This window comes from Ambystoma mexicanum, chromosome 4q (assembly GCF_040938575.1).
Source record: "Ambystoma mexicanum isolate Mex_15411 chromosome 4q, UKY_AmexF1_1, whole genome shotgun sequence".
Taxonomy (NCBI): domain Eukaryota; kingdom Metazoa; phylum Chordata; class Amphibia; order Caudata; family Ambystomatidae; genus Ambystoma; species Ambystoma mexicanum.
The window spans coordinates 1059087032-1059110808 of NC_090928.1; the positions used below are offsets into that span (position 1 = coordinate 1059087032).

The following is a 23777-nucleotide window of genomic DNA, read 5'->3' on the forward strand; positions in this document are numbered from 1 at the left end:
TCAAAGAGGCAGCAAGATATAGTGCAACTTTCGATTCAGTTACTCCTTTGGGCGACATAAGAGAAAAGTAAGAGTCGAAAAATTTAGATGGGTTCATACACAGACTCAGAACCAGGACCGGAGTTAACTTTAGTGAAGTTGCATCAACATTTTGGCTATTATTCTCAATGACGCATTATGGAGAAGTAACCTGTGAGGAGAACGAAATAGGAAAACCCAAAATGGGGCTTCTCTGTCCTTTGTTTGTTGTGCTCCTTCACAGATTACTAAAACAATTGCTAATGTTGCCCACCATGTATGGGCATGGCGGGCAGCATTAATTAGAATCCTTGGGAATGTCATCATCTGCCGACATGCATTACACAGAGTTCCTGGAGGAGGCAGGAGCAGACCTTCCTGCCATCCCGCAGCGCTGTAATCTACTGATGGAAAATATGTGCCCATCAGTAAATGATGGTCCATATCCCTTCTCCAACCAGATCAAATGTACCTCCGTTGCGTGTTCTTGCTCACCTCTGGGGATAGAATAATTAAAAAGGCTCTGCATAGTATGTGCCGCCATTTCTTCAATGAACTCCAGATTTGCGGTATCAAAAACCTTCCTTCTACCGGCAAGGAAGCAATAGGAAGAATGTATGTATGTATGTGGAAGAGAAGATGGAGGCATAATTTACTCTACCCAGGTTCCAACAAGAGCCCACCCCCAGGCAATGAAATTAACTGAGGAAAAGAAGAATCAGGAGATGCCTTAGAAGAGAGCTGCGTAGCTAAGTGCTAGGCTTAACCCCAACAGAGGTGCTAACCTCAACAAACACAATGTAAAGTGGTCAGAGATTAAGAGGTTGGGGTCCGTGCAAGTGAGGCAAAAATAGTACGTATGTATTAATCAAATGGCATGACCACCTGACTGTCAAAATAGAAGCAATCAGAAGAAAAAACACATTTTATATATGCGCAGCCATTTATTTTCCAAGTTTACTGAACGGATGATGGAAACTGTTCAGAAATCGGATCCTAAGCTGCGATTGTCCCTGGTCGTACTTAAAAGAGCTCGTCCTGCTTGAAAAAATGTCGAGCTAATTTCAACTAGGTGAGCTGCCTCCTTCACTTACACGAGTTACCATTTAGTACACATTCCTACCTATATTCGCATCAGTCTTACGTTCTTTATTTGAAGGGCCTCTGCAATCTGTGCTGTTGCTATTATAAAAGCATACTTGCGTTGCCGCATAGAACTGGGTGGCCTTTTTTTCGGATTGGATCACAAGCTGTAATTGAATAACAGGAGTAAGCGAGTCTGCAAGGAAATCAAAAACTCAAAATCATGGCAGTCGATGTGAGTGGAGTTATTTGGCAACCACAGAAGCCCAATCATTATAGCAGAAAGTACTATGATCTTTAAGGGACCATTCCATACTGGTGTGACACAAGTTTACAACGCTCAGATAACAGCAAGCTAATCAGAGAGGCACTAGCAGCTATGTGTGCTCTCCACTCACTGCTGTGTGCTTTTTAAAGAGGACACAATAACGACATTACTTGAATCCCTGTGGTCCACCAAAGAAAGCTTCGTCATGTTCTTCTTTTGCCCATTAAAGTAAAGTTGCAGACATACATTAAACGGATGTAACACGGTAACCGTGTCTTCACAAACAGCGGTTATTGTGTAAGGCTTCATAAAAAGAAAAAACAACTACTGTCGCAGGATATTTACCCGTGAAGGGCAGCTTTCATTTGCTTTGCTAAACTGTTCCAGGCGCCCACGTGCTCCTTCCAGCTAGAGAAATCCAAGAGACTGAAGAGGACCTGCAGCCCCTGCTGGCGGTGTTCCTCCTTTCCTGAAATTGTGAGAATAGCCGAGGTCATTGGAACACGCATTAGTTAATGTAAAGAGCTGTTCGTGAAGAGGTTTTGCATTACATTTGCCTAGTGTCACCCTGAAAGCACACTGGATTTCCTCTCTTTGATGATCCAATGCACTGTTAAGGTTCCACTGGAGGGGCATACATGTTTCGCCCCAAATGTGTCCGAGTAACTGAGCAGTGTGAGGGAATTCGAACCAACCAATCGGGGAAGACGGTGGTCTCTGCCTTCGAACATTTTTTTAAATAATGGGTTATATAGCGTATTTTACAGCACACAGTTTGCAATAAATTGGCAAAAAACTTTGCAATTTACAATTGGTTCTGTAGGGTAGCATGGAAAAATCCAATATACGCTGGATTATCAAGCGTGTATTCAAAATATTTTAATGACAAATGTGCTCACAATATGCCTGCACTGACAGTGTAAAGCATATTTTCATGTTGCATGTGCCCACATTATATGCAGCAATGTCGCCACTGTAAAATCTTTTCATGCTGACTGTGCCAAATATAAATCAGCATACTACTTTTCCAAGCTTGCCTTCCTCAATAAATGACAGCATGCTACTGTAAACACGCACTAATTCTGACACTGGGCAATACGTGCCAGCATTATCCGTTAAATAGTTTTGCAGCCAGTGCCAATATATGCCAGCCTTGCTTGTAAAACACATTATTGTGATCCCTCCACACAAACACACACACCTGCACATCCACCCATATACCACTCATGCCAGAGTGCTTCACACCTTTCTTTTTTGCTCTTTTTGTGATCTAATCTCTATGCTTTGCTCCGAAAATCCTCTGACCATAGGCTGCACTCAAAGTAGAACGACGAAGGGAGTGAAGCTCGTTGTCACCTCCCTCTCAGAGTGCCACCTCCACAAAGCCAACAGTAAGACGTATGGAGGGGTCTAGTAACACATGACAGAGAAGTGATAACCAGTAGATAATTGGGCACCTCAAAGCAATTGTATTGCAGTAGGTGCTTTATACATGAATACATAAATAAATAAAAGAAGAGATGCTGTTCACCAACACCCATTATGCACCAGCCTCCACTTGCTCATCACCCATGCTATTACATCGCATTCCGTTTTAAAAGATCTGCTTTTGTGATGGCCATTTGATTTAATTCCTCTCAAGGTGGCACCCGAATGGATAGCTATTTTTTGAATCCATTTCCTGGAATATATTGTGTATTGCGTCTGTGGCGTAACTACCAATCAGCCACAACTTTCAAAGCATTACAACCAAGTATGAGCAGGGACGCCATTTCGCCAAAATGCCAAGGGTAGCGGAAGTGATATCACCGGACCCATGACCTCTGATGACATCACAGAAAGTGATCTCATTTGACCACACCCCAAAGTGATATTGCGGGAAGTGATGGGACACGACATTTGACCCCTTGGCAAAACAGGAAGTGGCATCACATAGCATTGTTCGTACGTACACTATGAAAAATATGGTTAGGATATTACTATAATGTGATATATATTTCATACAAGAATGGATCGCCATATGTATCGTTAAGATCAGTGTGTATAGGGCCATATTACCAAATTACTGTGAATGCAAGCAGACTTCCATGGCCAAATGATAATGTGTTATTATATAGCACTTGCGCTTAAGCGCTTTACATAGAAAAATATACATACAATATCACCCAACCTTTGTTGGTACTCATTTATCGACCTCAGAAGGATGAAAGGCTGAGTTGAGGTGTTTAAGAATAGACTAAATCAGTGACTTACCCCCTGAAGTGCGCCCGAAATACACCTTTAATGAGTCTAATAATTATGGCATAGATTTCCAGAAAGACACATTATTTGGTATTCCTATTCTTTCTTATTTAGGGTCACCGCTGAAAGTGTTAGACTTGTGGAACCCCTGTTCTTATTTTATTTTTAAGAGGCCTGAGCAAGAAAGCCAGCCAGTCCAGAACAAAAGAGCCACATGGCGCTGGCCACAGCCCAGGGGCTTGCACTAAAAAAAAAAAGACCTTTTTTAAACTTTTTGTTTTTAGGTGTAGCAAGGGAGACCTCAGGGGTCGCAGTTGCGACCCCTCGATGACGTCCCTGAGTATGAGCACAAAGCATCAGTGTAGGAGCAGCCAGTAAGTGCAGAGCGCAGGGTTTACCTACTGATCAAAGCTCACACACTTTGCTCCCTGGCACCTGCACATCAGCAAGGTTCTCCCTCCAAGCAGTGCCATGCTCTCTTCCACTATAACCACTCTCTGGCATCACCCCTGCCAAATCCCATCCCCGCCTAGCACTTCCTGCCAAATCCAACCCGGGCCTGGTTTGCATCACCTCTGCCTTGAAGTGGCAGCCAGGTCAAAAGAAACTGGGCTCCATTTTTTAGCTGCCTTTCCATTTTCCCTGGTGGGTGCTTTCCCAGGAGCCTTTAATTCATAAATGGAAAGCATTCTCAGGAGCTACCCGCCATGTCGTGGCTTATTAAGCGGTCACCCTCAACTCAGGGAGTTCCTTTCCACCCCAATCAATGTGGGGCACAACAAAGGACTATGATTTTGATTCCGCTTCTATTTTTCAAGGCCTTCAACCCGTCTCACACCCAACCTCAACAAATACCCGGTGCCACAATGGACTAGGAAGCAGGCCGCTATGTAGTAAGAATATATATTTATTAATTTATTTAAACCAAATTTGACAGATTAACATCAGCCACCAGTGCCGTGGCAACACAAGAACAAAAATGACTTCTGTAAAGCAACAACACAGAGATAATACTGAGATATGCAGTGACAATTTCCCACCGCTTTCTTTTAAAATCACCCACCAATACAGAAAAAGAACAATTCAAGACACACAGTGATTGCTGATTTGGTTATAATACTTTTTCTCCCAGCAACCCTCACCCCACCCTCCAAACATCAATTAGACTTGACCCCTCTGAACTGAAGGCCAGTGGCAGAGAGCGGGGAACACAATGGGAAAACCATTTTGGGATTCTGATAAAATGCACTCTTTGGAAAAAAGGATTCAAGGGGAAAAATCGTCTTTCTACTTATTACCAAAGATGCAATATGAGGGAAAGAAAAGCAATGGGAAAATTCGTTTTGCCACACTAAAAAGAACAGGCAGTGCTTTTGTGGTTTGGGTCGTTTTGCACCCTGCACACTCACATGGAAACAGGGTTTTGGGATTCATTCTTTTGGCAAATCTTTAGGTCTATATCAGCTCAAAACACACTTGGAAGAGCTTGTTCGTTTCGAATGCCAACAAAACACATCCCGCAATTTCTATAGGGGAATTAATTGATTTACTTTAATTAAATATACTAAGGATCTACACAGACAAACAGGATATTTATATATGGGGAAATAACTAAAATAATACTTGAAAAATGCAGGACCTACACACTATGGCATTGGGGATAGTTTTACTTACAGGAGAGGCCTTGTAATGGTAACCAGGGAACAGCAGGGCACCTCTGGGACAGCAAGGGTGTCAGTCAAGGATAGACTCCTCTGAATCCTCCAAGGGGTCTCAGTCCGCTTCTATGTCTTCTGGTCCCTGTCTCCAATGCAAGATTTGGGGCCTCTCTGCTTGGATGTTTCTCGCAAGAGTTCAGCAGCAGGTTATCTCCCGGAATAAGTAGGAAAAGCACAGTTCTAATGCAAACTGTTCTACTTATAGGGCAAATTACATCACACTCTTGTCATTATTCCCGTGAAAGGGATGGGTTGGTTTTCTCTACCCACCTCCCACCTGTGTGTTAATAGGACAAGGAGATGAGGGGTGTGAGTTAGGAAAGCAGTGTGAGGATAACGCTTTGTCATCCCAAACTGACATGTGGGCTCAGCCTGTTTCAACTCTAAAAATCTATCAACATGGCAAATACCTTAATTTTTCTAATCTTCACATGTACGGATATATATATTATATATATATATATATATATATACATATATAAGAACTACATTTGAAAACAAATCAGATGATGCTAATCTGAAGTCGGCACGCCCTTCCTATGCAGAGATACGGGTTTTGTTAATTTACTCAGGAGCCGTATCAGTGAAAAATATGCCACTTCTTAGTTCCCATGTTAATAATTTCCTTCACCCTCACGCCAACTTTCAAATCCCTCGGAATCGAGGGAAGGCCCAAATCAAATTTTCATTAATAATTGAAGTTATGTTTATCACACAAACATCGTTTTAGTATGGTTCAAAGGGGGTTACTATCATCTTTACTAAAAGTCTGGAATGACAGTTGTGACATATACGCTGCCCTTTTTATGCAATAATATGTATTTTTCTATTAACCTATTAACTCAACTCCAGCCTTTTCCTTTGTTCTCTTAAGTTGCATTTACCCTTAAACATGTGATCAACCAGAGGCTGGCTCATGTTTCGCCTCCCCCTTCAAGGCCTGTAATGGACCCGATTGCAACTCTAATGGAAATTTGATGGGAATTGTGACCTCAAGGCCCCTTCTGCTGGTCCCTTCTGCTGAAAGAACAGGCATGGCCTTATGTGTTTCAACCATGGTTTCAATCTAGGCAGTGTTTCTCTTTATATATTTCTAAGCAATGGCCCTGATTGATGGTTGACACACAGACCTCCAAACCCTGAGCCAGCAGAGGAAAGGTCTTTGAGGTTTAGTTTCATCTCTAGAAGACATGACCGATTGCATGTAAGATTCTGCAAGCAATAGCTTTTAAACTCACACACAATGCATTTTACATTACATTTTATAAGGCACCTGGGCCTTATATCCATATGTAATGTACTTCTTTAATCTCACAGTTGCAAAATACATGTGCATCACATCTGAATTGTCCATATGTATAGGGCAGTTATATGAGAAAGCCATGTTCAAACTCTGAAAGTCTAATGAGCACTTCTCTTAGCATACTGTCATTTGGATGAGGAAAAACAGAAAGGAAGTTCTTTTATTTCTTGTAAATGCAAGAAGCTTGGCTTCAATTATGATTTTGTGGTCATAGTCTCATGGTGCATAAAGATATTGTACACGCTGCGGTCTGTCTCTTTAGGTAAAAGTGCAGCACTCCATGGATTTAGTAAAACAGCATTGTCAGCCACATGTCTTTCTTTTCCTTGCTGAAATGCATTGCCCATATCTTCACACTTTTCAGATTTAAGCCCATTTTCTTTCCTTTGAGATTTAGGCTGCTAAATTACCCCTCTCCTAGTCTACCTTTAGAAGGAGTCAGAAGAAACAAACGCAACTGGATAGATTATCCAATTCATCTGTCCAGGTAATTATGCCAAACAGGTAATCATTTAAAAACACGTTTAATCTACATTTAATTCAATACAAAATCGTGCTGTGTGTGCCATCCAAAAGGCATCACAAACATTTAAGAAGAATTTTATAAAAAGAACAATTTCAGGAGAAAACAGTCCAGAATTATCCCATTTTTATACCAATCTTGACTTGTGTTAGTAGGTGACATTCATAATTTATCACATTGACAACAAAATGTGTTACCAAAAACTAATAATAGCAGGGGAGAACTCAATGTACAGCATTAGCTGAAAGTTCGTTTGAAAGAAAGACAGCTTAGTTTGGGTGTCTGTGAGATGTCTACATTTGTTTCGGCTGAACAGATGTCGTCTACACCTTCCCTGGTGTTCCGCTGTTTATGTTATGGCCCTCTTCAGGACGGTATGTGGTTATTGGTGAGTTGACAAAAAAGTTCAATATCGATCCCCGATGTGTCAGATAATAGTTGGAAACTTTTTTAATCATAAAATGGTTAGACTAGAACATTTGTCATTTGCACCAGGATGTCACTTCCTTCTTGGTGATTGCATTTTGTGCGTTAATGGAAATCCTGTTTTCATTGTTTATTCTGGTTGGTAATTACTCAGAGGTTCTTCAAAATAGTAGCGCAGGACCTGCATAGATCCGGCGGACTTTTTGAAGATTGCTGCGTCGTTATTTGGGTGGAGATAGGGCTGGAATGCCGGCATTTCGAGAACGAGGATCTTGGAAGACCTTTCCATCACAGATCGAATGCGAAGAGAGAGGAAGCAGCGAGGCAAGACGGGAGTTCCTTCGAACTCTAATCCGCTTAAGTGGGGACTTTCCAGCCCTATCTCCACCCAAATAACGGCGCTAGGTCCTACCATCCATGGGTAGGAGAGAACAAGGTATGAAAGCAGAGAGCCCCAGTTACTCAGTGTGGGTTCAAGAAGTTTGTGGCAAGTGGTAGGAGAGTGTTAGAGTGCAATACGAGGATCAATACGGTGGTTTTGGAGGTGAGAAGGGGCAAAGGCAATGGTAGAGGTGGTAGTAAGATAGGAGGAAGTGGTGATAACAACAGAGGAATAGGCGTTATAGGTGAAACCCCAACATCTGAGAAAGAGGGAAATGCGCTAGCTAGAATGGTTGGCCAAAGGCAGGGTGAGGAAGCAGGTGGAGGTATGAAACCCAGACAAGGAGGGCAGAGGAGGAGCAGTAGGCAGGTTATCTGTGTAGGGTCCCTGAGATTTGAGGCAGGATAGACCCCAGAATCGTGAAATTAAAGAGGCCAACATTCAGTGGCAGACACACCTGGACCCTCCATACATCAACGTAAATACTGCAGAAGCGTCAGCAAGTAGTCTAACAGACAATCCAACTGACTGACATTTAGGGCCTATAAACAAGGTCAAAAGATAATGTTTGGGAATCACTTGGAAACCCCACACCACCACTGGGAGGTAAGATGTTACCACACCCAGAGCAAGGGACTTAGCTATTTTTTACCCTAATTTTCATTGACTTGTGTATCAAATGTATCAGAGGTTTGTAAACTATCCTTCTAGAGTCAGTCTTGCGCGAATCCCAGGTGGGTCCCAGGACACACTTCAAACAAACTTGCTTCTGGAATGGCCAGGATAACTTCTCCTTCCCTACTTCATTGGTGTCTATCAAAATCATAACAAAAAGGTTCCATACTTTCAAGGGTCTCCTTACAAAGTTCACAAGGCTTCAGGGTACAACTCACAGCACCTGACGTATGCTGCTTGGCTTTCATTCATTTTGTATCTGGTTGACCCCGAGACACAGATATCCCAGTCCTCCTAGAGCTCCTATATGTGCCACTGTCCACCATCAGTTCTAGATCTAGTTGGAGCATCTCTTCAATTTGAGGACAAAGCTAACTGGAGTTGGCTTCTCCAGTGCCCACAGACAATATCAAGATACTCATCGGCTCACATTCTTGGGGTCCCAATTTCTTCACTCTCCTCAACCTCTATATAACATAAGGCCTCATGTATAAAAACAGTACAAATGTAATAGACCCTACATACTCTTAAGCTTCCTGTACGCCCAATATTGGTGGTAAGCACAGCACATATACAGGTAAGTGGTGGGAAGAGAAAAAGGAAACAGACAACAGTAAAGACATATCGTGACAGCATCATGGATTGGATGACCCTGTGAGGGGGGACCCAGGATGTTGGAAGAGTGAGGAAATAAGGGCTCCAGGCAGCAGTGATGAAGAAACAGTAATTTATTTTATTACAGCGACAGCGGCCTATGAGAGCCGAGTGCCAACATGGCTCTCTCCCTGCAGTCTCTACTGTCTCTCATCCACATTCTTAGAATAACATTCTTAGAACCTAATGAGCTCATAGTGCAGCTCAATGTTTAACTAGGATCTGGTAATACATTTTTATGAACTTGTGTTATGATGTAAGTGCAAGTTAAAACATCTCATCCCTTATGTGCATACAGCTGTTTACTCCACATAATAATCCTGAAACCAGCCGGGTTTGTTCTTGACTCTATTTGAATGTGTCTCTGCTGCAGACCTTGAATTGTTGTCATCCTTGGAGCACTTTCTATGACACTAGACTCTCTGATACTGTTATTAGCAAATTCACCATTGTCATGTTCACCATTGTCATGTTTATCATGTGCATTGTCCTTCATGCATTCTGGACATTTCACAATTCTGGACATTGACCAACACTTCCCCCCCCTTCTACAATTACTACATTGTTTCTTACCGCAGATATTTTCTTGGGACCAATGTATTTGCTTTCTACACATTTGGGAGTGAATCTAGGGTTCTTTATGAGAATACAATCTCCCACTTTCCAGGTATTACTTTTGACACTCTTGTCCTCATCAAATCTTTCTTTGTACACATCCTGTGCTTCTTTGATGAGTCATAATTCTCTTGCGATCAATGTTGGAACTCTTGGCTAAGTCCATCCACCCTGGACATAGTTTTGTTCCAGGTTGTCTCCCTCTCAATGACATGAACGGAGATACATTTGTAACCGAGTGTGGTGTGGTACAGTAGTTCCATATCATTTCTCTTACTACACCAAACCATCTTAGATTAGAAGCCATGGCCAATTGCAAACCACCCTTTATGAACCTATTGGCTCTCTCAAGGAGGCCGTTGGCCCTTGGATGATATAAAGCAGTTCTAGTGTGTTTGATGCAAAATTTCTTCAAGAAAGTTAACATCCTTTCAGAACAGAATTGTACTCCGTTATCAGTGATTAATTCTGTCGGGAAACCCTCCCTGTAAAACACTTCCTCGAAGAATAACACCATCTCTGCAGTGGTTGCCTCACGCAAAGCCTTCCATTCAATCCATTTGGAATGGTAGTCTACTAACACAACAATGTATTTATACCCATTGTCAAGGTTTTGTAATGGTCCCATCAAATCAACTGCAACTTTTTGCCATAGTTCACTCGGTACTTTGACAGGATTTATTGGTACTTCTCTAACCATCTTGGTCTTGTCACTCTTACCACACTCTCTACAACCCCTAACACACTTCTCTGCATCGCTGTCAATCCCGGGCCACCAGAAATATTGCCGCAAATATCTCTTTGTTCCTCCCATGCCCAGGTGACCTTGATGTGCTATATTCACTAAATGAGATCTGACTCCACTGGGGGGTATTATCCTATTTCCTTTTCTAAGTTTACATCCGTCCTCAGACATACTTAGCTCGTCCTTCACACCAAAATATCTGTCAAACTCTTTTCCCACAATATTCTTGTGAGGCCATCCTTCTCTGGTCCAAATCATAACTTGATTCAATATTAAATCCTGCTCACCAGATCTTATCCACATCTCTTTATCAATGGCATCATGCTCAATTTCTGCAATGCTCACATCTTGAAATTCAGGTGCTCCCTCCAATTCACCATCACACACAGGTAATCTGGATAAACAATCTGGTACCACATTCTCCCTCCCGGGAATGTAACACACCTTGAAATTATAACCCAAGAGTTCTACCATCCACCTCGAAACTCTTGGAGACCCTTTGCCCCACTCAGAACCGTTCATCAATTGAACCAAAGGCTTGTGATCTGATCTGACAATAAAGGGCGACCCCATAGAAAGAACTTGAAGTGCGTGACTGCCCAAAATACTGCTAGTGCCTCTCTTTCAATGACCGAGTAATTTTTTTCTGCTCCTCTAAGTGGCCTGGATGCAAATGCAATTGTGTATTCAGTTTTACCTCAGTCAAACTGAGTCAAAACTGCTCCTAAACCAAGGGTACTAGCATCAACTGAAAGCAACATTTTCCTGCCAAACATGAATCCACTTAAGGATGGGGCCTTGACTATACAATCTTTGATTTGCAAGAATGCTTCCTGACACTCTTTGGACCATGTGTACTTCACGTTCTTTTTTAGTAACTCCCTCGATGGAGATGAGATGGATGCAAAGCCATTCACAAATTTATGGTAATATTCCGCTAGTCCCATGAAAGAACGTAGTTGGTCCTTGTCTTGGGGCTGAGGAGTATTACTAATGCTTTCTATGAGTGACTTTATGGGAGAAATACCTTCTTTCGAAACTTTGTGTCCCAGATACTCCACTTCAACACTTATTTTACATTTGCTTCTTTGGACCATTAACCCAGCCTCTTTCAGTCTGCATAGTACTGCCCTAAGTACTCTGTCATGCTCATGCTCATTACTTGCAAAAATCAGAATGTCATCTTGAAACACCTTAACATTTTCCAACCCCTTTAACACTTCCTCCATCACCTTTTGGAACACAGATGCGGCCGAGGCCAACCCAAATGGCATGCGATTGTATTTATAAGTGCCTTCAGGTGTGATAAAGGCAGTGAGATGTTGCGATTCTCGGGAAAGGGGAACTTGGTGATAGGCAGCAGAGAGATCAATGACAGAGAACAATTTGGGTTCGCCAAGAGTGGAGAGTGTCTCGGAAATGTTGGGAAGGGGATGTCTCTCCACCAGAATATTGTGATTAAGACTGCGCAAATCTACACACACTCTTAATTTACCATTATTTTTGGCCACTAAAACAATGGGGGACAACCACTCTGTGGCCTCAACAGGTTCAATGACACCCTTATCTACTAAGTTATTGAGTTCACTGCGTAGTTGCGCTCTCATGTTTAACGGCACATGTCTCACTTTATGAACAATAGGCTGAGATTCTTTCTTTAGTCTAATATGGTGTTCGAAGTTCTTGAGTCTGCCCAGACCTTCGGTGAAGACCTCTGGGAACTCTCTTGACCACATATCATCAATCTCGGCAATGGTGACAGGCTCAGTGGCGCTAGCTTGCACCCCGACTCTCAACTTCCTTTGTTCCTCCCAACCTAAAAGGGAGGCTCCCTTTCTTGCAACCAAAATGTCAGCTATGCATTCTCCACCTCTGTATTGCACACTTGCAGTAAACTGTCCCAGCATCTCAATTGGGGATTCCGCATAGCCACAGGGCCGAATTCTTGGTGGATCCAGCATTGATTCATCTTTTTTTAGAACATCTTTAAATGTCTCTTTAGAAATGATGGTCCATGGGGAACATGTGTCAACTTTCATGAGTATTTCTTGACCATCAATTACAAAAACATCTGTTGGACCTTTGCCGTCTCCTCCTCCAATGGTCGAAACCTCGAAGACATGTTGGGGTTGTCTTGCGAGGAATACACCTCCTGTATGTTGTAAGCTGAGTGAGCACCACCTTCTTAGTTGTCTCTGGTTTCTAAGAGATTTATTGATGACCTCTTGCATACATTAGCGAAATGTCCTCTGGTCCTACACTTGAAACATTCAGCATTCCTTGCTGGGCACGAAGGGTAATTCGGACCATGCTTGACACTGCCACATCTGGTACACTTCGCACCCCATGTTCCTTTCCTGCTTGTATTGACATTAAGTCTCTTCTTGTGATCAACTGCGCACACAGCTTGGGTACTCTGTTGGTCAGACTTCAGTTCTTTGACACATTGTGAGGTTTGTTCTATGCTTCTGGCTAGGTCCACTGCTTCATCCAACTTCATGTCTTTTGCCAACAATTTCTCCTGTATCCTAATATTATTTGTGCACCTCACTAACTGATCTCTAATTAACGAGTCAGATAGATGTTCGAATTCACAGGAGTGGCTTAATGTTCTTAATGAGGCTATGTACGATTCCAAGGATTCTGAGGACTCCTGCGTACGCTGAAAGAACTTGTGCCTCTCGAATGTAACCTTTTTCTTAGGCTCAAAATGATCCTTGAGTTGTTTAATCGCAAGGGCATATTCATCTGTGTCCTCAGCTTCACCAGCTTGTGCACTGCCTAACCCATCAAACACTGCATGGCCTTCCACACCAAGATTGTGAAGTAATAATGCCTTTTTGCGAGTTGAGCTGAATCTCTCTCCTCCCATTGCCACCAGGTAGTTTTCAAACATGTCTTTCCACCTGTCCCACCTAACTTGGGGGCGTCCAGGTTCATTCAAAAATGACATTGGCGGAGGTATTGAAGCTGCCATGTCTGAAGCGGTAAAAAGGTGGTAAAGAGTGGGCTTGCTGGATGCAACCAATAGACTCTGGATCAGTTCAAGTATGCCCAGTGGATGCACAGACTGAGCAGTGACAGTGCTGTGCTATGCAGACAAAGGGATCAGTCTTGTATGAGTACAATCCCTTGTGTATGATGTCACAATCCTCCTTACATCAGTCTGAATTGGAACATGATGGCTGCTCATCCACAGAATGGATACATGTCATAATGGCTGGCTCCTGAAACTTGCCAGAACTGCATGGGCAGGTTGCTCAGCAACGATAATGTCAATGCTAGGGATCCTTGAAAGTAAACACTGTTGCTTTGAGACAGAGTCAATACAGTAATGGGGAAGGCAAGATTACCCCCCAGGGGACGCGCCTGCTGACCTGTTCCGCTCCTCCTGACCTTCCTGCAGCGTCCGCTGTCGCACGGGAGTGTGGAATAATGCAGGCCGCGCTATGACGAGACTTCAAAGGAGTAGGGAGACAATGCTGAGAGCCATCCTCGTCGCCAATGAGGAAATAAGGGCTCCAGGCAGCAGTGATGAAGAAACAGTAATTTATTTCATTACAGCGACAGCGGCCTATGAGAGCCGAGTGCCAACATGGCTCTCTCCCTGCAGTCTCTACTGTCTCTCATCCACATTCTTAGAATAACATTCTTAGAACTTAATGAGCTCATAGTGCAGCTCAATGTTTAACTATGATCTGGTAATACATTTTTATGAACTTGTTTTAACTTGCACTTACATCATAACACAGAGCCCCCGCATCTGAGCCCCCAGATGTGTGGCGATGTGTGTATGACTTAGCACCCCTTCCCATGCCCTGGTGTCTACCAGCATCTGTTCTGGCTAGGTCTCTCTCTCGCTCTCTATAATCTTTCAGATGGTTCCTAGGAGGCACCAACATCCAGATAAAGTGGCACAACCAGCATCACATTGCACCTGGACCAAATGGAGAAGACTCAGCCTGAAACTGGAGGAACAGGTTGTTTAGCCAAATAGAAATTGACCCAGGCATGCTACAGGGGAGCAGCAGAGCTGAATCCACAAGTGAATAACACAGCCATAGGGGAGACCAGAGTACCCTGCAACAGGGCCTTGGTGGACTGTGACTTACTTGGTGCAGGAAAGAACAACCAACAATCAACCACAGTGACCAATAGCGCAGAGAGCTGTGACTTACGTAGGACACAGAGTGGGTGGCAATAAGAGATAGCTTCTCCAGGCCAATGTGCGGGCAGTGATGGACTGGGATATCCCCACTACACAGACTGAAGTGATAGCCTTCCTGTGCCTCACGTGTTACTAGAAGCCTTTCATCAAGGGGTACGGGACCCTTGTCTTCCCCCTTAATGATGTCACATCTACAAAGTTGCTAAAGAAGGTCACCTGCACCAAATGTGGCAGAGCTGGAACCAGGAGAGAACAACACAGCTCTGCCTGCCGGACATCCTTCCAGAGCTTGAATGATGGCTTATGCAAGACTCTAGTGTTAAATAACACGGATTATGGGCAGGAATGCATCATTCAGATGCCTGTGAATTTGGAATTGGTGCACTGCTAGCAGAATAACTCTGAAGAGTCTGACGAATCGCAGGATTTAGTCACTTGTCCCCGGGAAGGAGCCTTTCCATATGAGGCTAGGGATGTGAGTCCGCTCCGCAATACTCCCCCCTAGGGGAAGAGGCCAGCAGCACCTCACTGGGCGAGATTCCCCCCATGGTGACAAGGACTCCCGCTCCGATGAGAAACTCCCTGCCCAACTCACTCAACAACCCAACTTGATCAATCCTGTTGGGAGAAGACAAGAAGAAACACTATACATCTGCTACTGTGATGTGCCATATGAGGAAAGGTACCCGTCTGGTACTGTAACGAATAAAACCAATGGATGAATAACGAGAACCAGTCCAACACAGAATAAGGACTAACATTGCACAGGGGAATCCGCAGCACAACGTCATAAGCATTGAAGGAGACTCCGGGGAGAGAGAAGCTCAGGAAGTTCAAAGCTGCACTGGCAGCAGAATGAGTGAAGCAGAGAAGGCTACACGGCTTCCTACGAGCAGAGGAGGCTTACGCTCAAAAGTGCCTGAGCTGCACCAAATGGGAGCAAGGCCCTGGAAAGCCAAGCAAGTGAGTCCACGCCGTGAGGACGAGCCAGGAGAAGCCATTGGGGAACATTCCCCAGACAAGGAAGCCAAACACAAAGTAACTACACAGAGGGTGTCAAGGAGAGAGGAAGAGACTACCAGACTTGCCACCCTGACCCAGGGAGAAGAGTCTTTGTGACGCAGTCCCAAGACCACAAAGGTAACGGGAAGAGCGGGAGGCCCATGGAGGGTAGTAAGTATAACGAATATGATACTCGTATGTGTCTTACTAAGACGCAGAGAAACCAGAACAGTGAGAATCACTACTGGGCCCACCATAGCACAGCAACGAGAAGACTGCAAAACATTATTGGGACAATTATACTCGTCCCAGCTGGAGGACAAGTAATCAAGAGATTGAGAATCAGTACTGGAACCATCATACTGGTCCCAGTGAGAGAAAAAGGAACCAGAACAGTGAGATTCATTACTGGGCACTTCATTCTCATCCCAGTGGGAGACCAGATACTGAGAACAGTGAGAATCGTCAATGGGATCATCATACCGGTCTCAGTGAAAAGCAAAGCAATAACAGGGTAGATAACTGTAATCATAAGAAGATTGTTTATAATTTCCAAGATATAAGTTTGCCATCAGAGAAAGAGAAACTTTCAAGTACATGTAAGAAAGACAGATTGAAAGAACCTCCAACCTCCAGAAAAGGAGGACCTCTGAAGAGGATCTTACAAAACCAGCGGAAGGGAAAGTCCCCTAAGTGAACTGAACGGACTGTTGCAGTTGATCGTCAAGAACTATTTAAAGATCTTTAATTGAGAAGACATTTCTAAGAAAGCAGTCCCAGGAGAAGGGAGTCATTCTGTGGGTCTTTAATCATTTTGTAATAAGTGGTAGGGTCAGAGTAGCTTAATTTTGGACAGACTATTACCTGGACAAGCACCCTAGTTAGTTGCGTTAGGAAGGGAAAGCACAGCATTTTTCTTATGATTTGAATAAAACCTTGTTAAAAATGGAAACAGCTAGTCAGTCTCCTTCTGACCACCCACAAGCGGTAGAGCAACATTGCGCAACCCTTAATAGGTGCTTGACCAAGCAAGAGCACAACAGGGCCACATTTGAAAAAGTTGTCTTGGCGGTAGTTTGGCCCTCACGTCACTGTTCAAACAGATCACAGGCTTCTTAGGTGGTGTGTGGCCACTGCAGTTTGTCAATCAGGATATAGGTAAGGTGTCACTTTGTGTTTACTGGTTTCTTTATTAAAAAATAGATCTAACTGTCCTTAAATGCCTTTTATTCCCATCTCAAAGAAAATAAAAAGAAGTCAAAAGGGTGCTCTCCAGGCGGTCCTACAACATAACCTCTGTACGTCATCGAGAAAACCAGATCTATCCTGATCTCGTTCCCTACCACCATAACAAAACAGAAGCCAACATGAAAAAAGTTTGGGGTCCCACGTGAGGAAACTGAGGTGGGTTTCTGGTCCAATGGGTCTATTTCTCAAGAGACAGGCCCCTGTTCAGTTCAAACAACCAGGCAGCAAAATGCCTCTCTCACCTTTTTCCAACTGAGTTGTTGCACTTGCTGAAAGAAAATTCATTTTCTTCCCTCTTCGGACTTCGTCTGATAGTTAATTTCCATCTCAGGCTTCTGATACCCGTAGCACTGATGTGATTGGAAAGCCCTGTCTCGGGTACTCCACTGGACATACTTTCTAGGGCTTTGCACAATTAACTCTCCACTCCTGATGTCCATCTCCCCTCCCTGCAGTGTCTGGTTGTACACCCTAACCTGTGGTGCTCGTTCTTTGATCGAACTCCAGTAGCACTGCCTCTTACGTCGCCTTGGTGTCATCTGGCCCTCACACTGCCTTGCAGTCATTTGCTTTTCTCCGCCTTGGGGTGGTCTGATTCTCACCCCATCTTTGGCCCGTTGGTTTTCACCCCACCTTGGGGTTGTCAGTTTCTCACCCTGTCTAGGGTAGTTTTGTTTTCCCCCCCCGAACTGGGGTCATTTGGTGGTACCACGGCTTAGGGTTACCTGCTTCTCAACCCACCATGGGGTAGTTTGGTTTTCACTCCACTATGAGGTTGTCTTTGACCTTGCCACCCACCTCCCGGTTTCCCAGAGCATCTGCTGTGAAGTCATCCGGAAGTAGACTCAGACAATTGAATAATGTTTGGGCTATAAACCTTTATTAAATCAAAAGGAGGGTTGGAAAAAAGGGCTAACTTTCCCTATGCTAAGGTGGAGTTTCCCTACCCAAAGGAAACTAAGGATAGTATGTGTCAGGAAGTCCAAAGCAAATGTCTGTCCTTGTCCAAAACCTATACTTGCCCACACATCTAATTGTATACAATGTGTAGGGATGTCAGAATCAAAACAAGTAGTGTTCAATAAAAGCTCAGCGTTTCTTCCAGCTCTCGTTTTGTTAAGGAGATTCCCTTCCCCAAGCTTTCAAGTCTTTCAACTTTCCAAAACAACAATTCCTTGGGACACTTCCCAGATCTTCTGATTTGGTTACCTATCACCAATTTCATATCGATCAGTTCGTTTATATGTGATTTTACCAATGGAAAATTCAGTGGTACATTTAATTGCAACCAAAATACCGGAAAAAAAAACAATTTTTTATTTTTATTTGGGGTGTTCCCCACAAAGGCCCCCGATTTTCTACCCTTATACAGCCACCGCAACCCCATCCCGACTCATTTTAACCCCTTACTCCACTGTTTTTCTGTATTATGGTATTCAGTGAAATGTATTTCCAGTTAATTGACTGGATAACATTCAGTTCCTTAATTCAGATCACACAAGATTTCCTTGCTATTCAACCCAAGCTTTTTTGTGGGTGCTTTCAGTGGCGTTTGCATTAAGTGCACTCGGTCTAGGCGCAGTTGTCGGACCACACAGTCCACCCATTACAGGTGACACAACCAACACACCTTTCTTGCTTCTTTTTCATAGGCATATTGTCACTGCTTCAGCTTTACAGTGGTGCTTGATTCATTATCATTTCACATCCTCATGATACCTTACCATGGCTTGTTTGGCATCATTCACTTGTTGCTCTTTCACATATTCTCCTGGCTCTTGCCAATGCTTGCTCACTCAAGTTACACAGTTCTTTATACGCTTATCGCTCTTGCCAATGCTTGTTTGTCAATGCTTCTTTTCTCAAATCACACAGTTCCGCATCAGGAAGTGCCACAAACTTGCTTTCAATCAGATCAGTATTCAAAAAGTATTTGCTTTCATTCAAGTCTGCATTCATTAAAGGTTTTGTGTGCTCTCCTGCTGTCCCGGGTGACCAGCTTCCTCAGTTGACTCACTGGTCTGAGCTTATTGCGGTCCAGCGAGGCCTCCAGCCGCCACAAGCTCTTTCTCTCTCGTGTGGCGCCTTGCTCCGTCTTCCCAGCAGCTCTCCATGGCTTTGCTCACACCACCGATTCTAGGCTCGCAGCTCGGGCTTCACACTGCAGCTTTGCCTGGTCACGCCGGTTCCCTTCCACGGTCTGCCACCAGCCTCCAGCTTCCTTCAGCCTCACTTCCTGCTGCATACATCTTAGAGGGTTTCTCAAGCACTCTGTCTGCCACTCCGCTTTGCAGGAGAGGTCTGCAGTTGTCCAGCAGTCAGCAGACCTGCTTCCACAGTGGACTACATTTTTGATGTAATTCTGGCTTTTAAACCTCCCGCCAGGTTGATTGGTTCAAAAGGGACTAGACCACTCATTGCTGAATCAGGAGACCAATTATCAAAAAGGGCACCTGGTTGATGCCTTGCTCTACCCAAGTGGGTAATAACGTATCAAGAACAAAATTGAGCAAGGTCATGAGCTTACCTGACTGCTGAACGGAGAGCGAACACACTCCTTTGTGGGTTACACCTTCGCGTGGTGGTGTGACTGAATAGATTCTGGCAAAAATGTACCAGGGCATTTCTGAGCACTGCAATTGGATTTTTAATGGAATTGCAGTTAGTGTTAAAGATACACTTGACTAGGAGCAACATAAGATATATCAGCATTTACAAATTTTCACGGTGTAGTACCCAATTCATAGGGAACAAATGTTGAATATTTGTATTGTCTTTCTATTGCTTCTACGTCCACTAAGGAGTCCTTGGGAAGGAGACTAGTGGACTTAGTGAGGTAACAGCATATTAACCAGCACAAATGCATCAAAACAATCTAGGGTTTAACAACAACAACACACACAATATAACAAGTCAACACGACAGTGTTTCGGCCAAAAGGTGAGCTGGACTGAGCTCTGATGGTGTGGCCTTCATCAGGACGAGATATGCCATAGACAGAAGTATCTTATGAGGTCTGTTGGAGTAAAGAGACAAGAGTGTTTTAGGAGTGAGTACATTCACATGTATCTAGCAGAGGTAGGTGACTAAGTACAAAAAGGAACCAGTGCTTACCGGATCTTGGGAGTGCAGTGGCTCGAGGAGTTGCAGTGTCAAAATACACTGGGAGGATTTCAGGGTCCTAGGTGTGGCCATTCCTGTGGAAGTAGGATGGACACATGGGCTGTGATAGGCAGTTAATGCTGAGAGTGGACTATAGGCCTGAGAAGAGTGGAACAGGCTTACCTATGGGTGGCCTGTTACCAGGAGACACTTCATGGCACAGGCTAGCATAAGGAATATGCTGTGGTTGTCCGCGGGCGTGGATGGTTGCGGGAAGATAGACAATGGAGGCTCAAGTAATGAGCTTCAGGGTATTGCGAGTACTGAGGTGCACGTGACAGCTGGTGATGCGTGCGGGGTCTCGATCTTGTTGTACCAGGAGCAATGAATGGCAGTGGATGCGCCATACGTGTAGTGTTTAGGGAAAGTGCATGCAGGCCATGGATGGTTTTAAAAGGTGACTATGCAAGGATCCATAAAAAGGATGTGTGCTAGGATGCACTGTGCGTAGTGCATCCTAGCACACGTGGTGTTCGTTCTCCGTTCAGCAGTCAGGTAGCTCATGACCTTGCTCAATTTTGTTCTCGATATATATGAATCAAGAGACCTGCATTACTCTTGCTGGCCTCCTCCTCGTCCCAGTACATAACTGGTATTTGTATGTGTGTTTCTCTAGTTGGTCTCTTCCTCGTCCCAGCACCAAACTGGTGTCTATTGGGGAATGTTTTAGAGGAAAAATAGGGAAAGGATTGACAATGGCCTATAAAGGCTTGGTGGTAGCAGACTCATTCTAAAAGAGGAATGGGGATACCATGTCTCACCCAAGAGTGCCTCATCCCCACTCACCAAGTCTCCTCCATCCGGGTGATCCTCCCTCACATATCCACCCCCAGGGTCAGGATCCGATAGCGCCAGCCTCTCCATGCCCACCTGGGAGAAGGATATATTGGGAAAAGAAGTGAGGACGCCCTCAGATTCCTCACACTGCATACCTTTGTCCTTGGCGGCGCTCCTCTGGTCAGATGTTTTGAGAATGTGGTGCAGCCTAGGTCATTCAGATTCCTTTGACTCTCCTGGAGCTGGGGCTCCCTTCCTGCCAGCTCCTGGCACGCTATCAGTGGCAGCTTCACATCTCGCTGCCATTCGGGTTATCAAGCTCCTTCCGCTGGATCTCTAGTCCCCTAGACTTCTCTTTCTTGGTTGCAGCAACTTTCCAGGAGGCGTCCTCTCCCAGAGGGAGGGTTCTACCAGTATTGGGACCCAGTGCGGTGATGTGTGCCCTGTACCACATACTGGTTAGCTATTGGCATCAGTAGTTAACATGCCCCTTAGTCAATCTTGGCCCTGCCCCTTCCCCATACAAGGACTGAGGCATCACTCTACCTTCGGAAATACCTTCCTACTCGAGCTCTTTGCTCCTCCAGCTCCAACTCCCTCAGGGTCAGTTACTTCTCTAAGCAACAATTTGGGGGTAGATCTCTTTCTTTGGCTGGGGCCTCCCTCTGGAACAGCCTCCCTGCCTCACTGAAACTTGAGGAGAACCATCTTTGGTTCCAGAAGCACCTCAAGACCTTCCTCTTTGCTTCTTTCTTCCTCTCCCTGCTGATCTCGGTTTCAGCACTGAGCACCTGGCTACTCTCTGATTTCAGGCCCAGATCCTTGCCCACCCAGCGGCACACCCGCACTGCCTCCTGGCAACCCTTGTCTGGGGTCTGTCTCTGCAATCCGACAGTCCCTTTCCTGCACTTATTAGACACCCGTTGTCTGTGCCTTATTTTTGCACTTGTCACCTGCTGGCTGCACTACTTGTTGTTTTTGATCACATGTTCAGCACTTTCCACTCCTTCCCCTGCCCCTTGCACTTTACCCCTCCCTCTCACATACACTTGTGTGTTCTCAAGGTCACTGGGCCTAGTAAGATCATAGTTTTTGTTTCTCCCTTGTACCCCTCCCTTGCCTCGCCGCGCTCTGACGTATGAGCGTAATATAAATAAAATGTCATAACATCAATGTAAAAATCCCAGAGAATACAGCATTAGTGCTGGGATGCTCAGGACAGAGGGTACGATATGCAAAAGGTAAATGTCCCCAACACTCGTAAAGGAGGAACAACTGCTTCCCTGCAAGTGTCCTCTAAATCCTGCATTTGTTCGAGCTAAACAAAGCTACCACTGGCATTTCAAGTGGAACCCTGTAGGCATGTTTGGCACAGGTGCCTAAGAAAAATGTAGTCCACAGAGTAGTAGTAGGCATTATTACAAATTCTGCAGCACTCAGCAATGTCACCCAATAGTCTCGTTATTGATTGATGGTGCATTTAAGGCATTGTTCTAGAAAGCGATTCAACCCCTCTGTTTTCCCATCCTTCTGAGTGCTGTGGAATAGGCTTTTTCAATCTGTAACAAATGGCAGGTTGCTTTCCAGAATCAGGATGTGAATGGACTTCCTCAGGCAGTGCTGTTAACTGGGGAAGTCATAAGATATTGAGCATCATTACAGCGGCGTGGTTAAAAAACAGAGGAATCAGAATGGTTATTCTGTAAACGCTGCATTACCGCACCACCATACTACAATTATGGCAGTGAAGTGAGGATTTGCCTCCAGCAAAAAACTGGAGGTAAATCCGCCACTTTACAGCTAAAAATCGGCGTAATTACTGCTGGCGGTAATTCCACCAAATTCCCCATGGAGTACTACTGACTTCAATAAATGGTGACTAACATCACCGACCACCACTTGTAATCAAGAGGTAAAACCGCCGACCAAGTGGCAGTAACAGGAATTCTGTTTGGCGGTATTCTGGTTGATTCACCTCTGGAATACCGCCAAACTCGTAATGAGGCCCATTGTGAAGCAAGAATGTTGCAAGTTCAGAGGCTTTGGAAACACCTGCAAAAGGAACAAAATGTGCCATCTTTGTCAAATAATATGTTATACACTCCAATGCTGGCGAATCAGTAATGTTGATATGTGATGCTAAGGTTCTCTTGGAGTAGACAGTGGGATCAATTAATTGATTAACTGTAACCCTGAAAGAATGTGGGGATCTCAGTTTTCACTACAGACCACCAAAAATAATGCTGAATATGCCTGAATGTCTTTTGTACCCTTCCATGTCCAGTGATCATAGAATCATGGTATAATTCCATCAGAGCCTCCTGTAACACAGTCCTAACTGGATACTTAAACCACAAATTATGCAAATGATGTAACCAGGGAATCTTGGTAGTTGTTGATAACAGTTTAAGATTAATAGGGGTAGAGGGTGCCTGAACTTTAGCTTCTTGATCTTGTAGGCAGAGATCTGGCACTTTTTGCATCACAGGGACATACTTGATCAGGAAAGTAAAATGAGGGGGAAAAAACAAAAGCCTCCTTGCAAGTGTCTATTTGAGGCAACAAATATTCTTCAGATGTTGTAGGTTCTTGTGGTCTGAAAAGGCCTGTGTAGGTTCCTTTTTTTTCTTAGAGCAAATTACGCCAATTAATAAAGGTTTCCATTAATGCCAACAATCCCTTTTCTAAGATGGTGCAATTACACTCCAAATTGTTTAATTGGCTTGCATCATATTTCACTGTAATGGCCTCTCCTCCTCCTCCATCTTT

General features: G+C 44.2%; 1 protein-coding gene across 4 annotated transcripts in view; it reads right to left on the minus strand.

Moving 5' to 3' along the window:
• Positions 1-23777, minus strand: part of TAF1A (TATA-box binding protein associated factor, RNA polymerase I subunit A) — a 524191-nt gene that overhangs the window by 65880 nt on the left and 434534 nt on the right. For all 4 annotated transcript variants that reach the window (XM_069608604.1, XM_069608607.1, XM_069608605.1 and 1 more), the window contains one exon: positions 1715-1838. In XM_069608604.1, coding sequence (XP_069464705.1) covers positions 1715-1838 — 124 coding nt within the window. The remainder of the gene's footprint in view (positions 1-1714; positions 1839-23777) is intronic.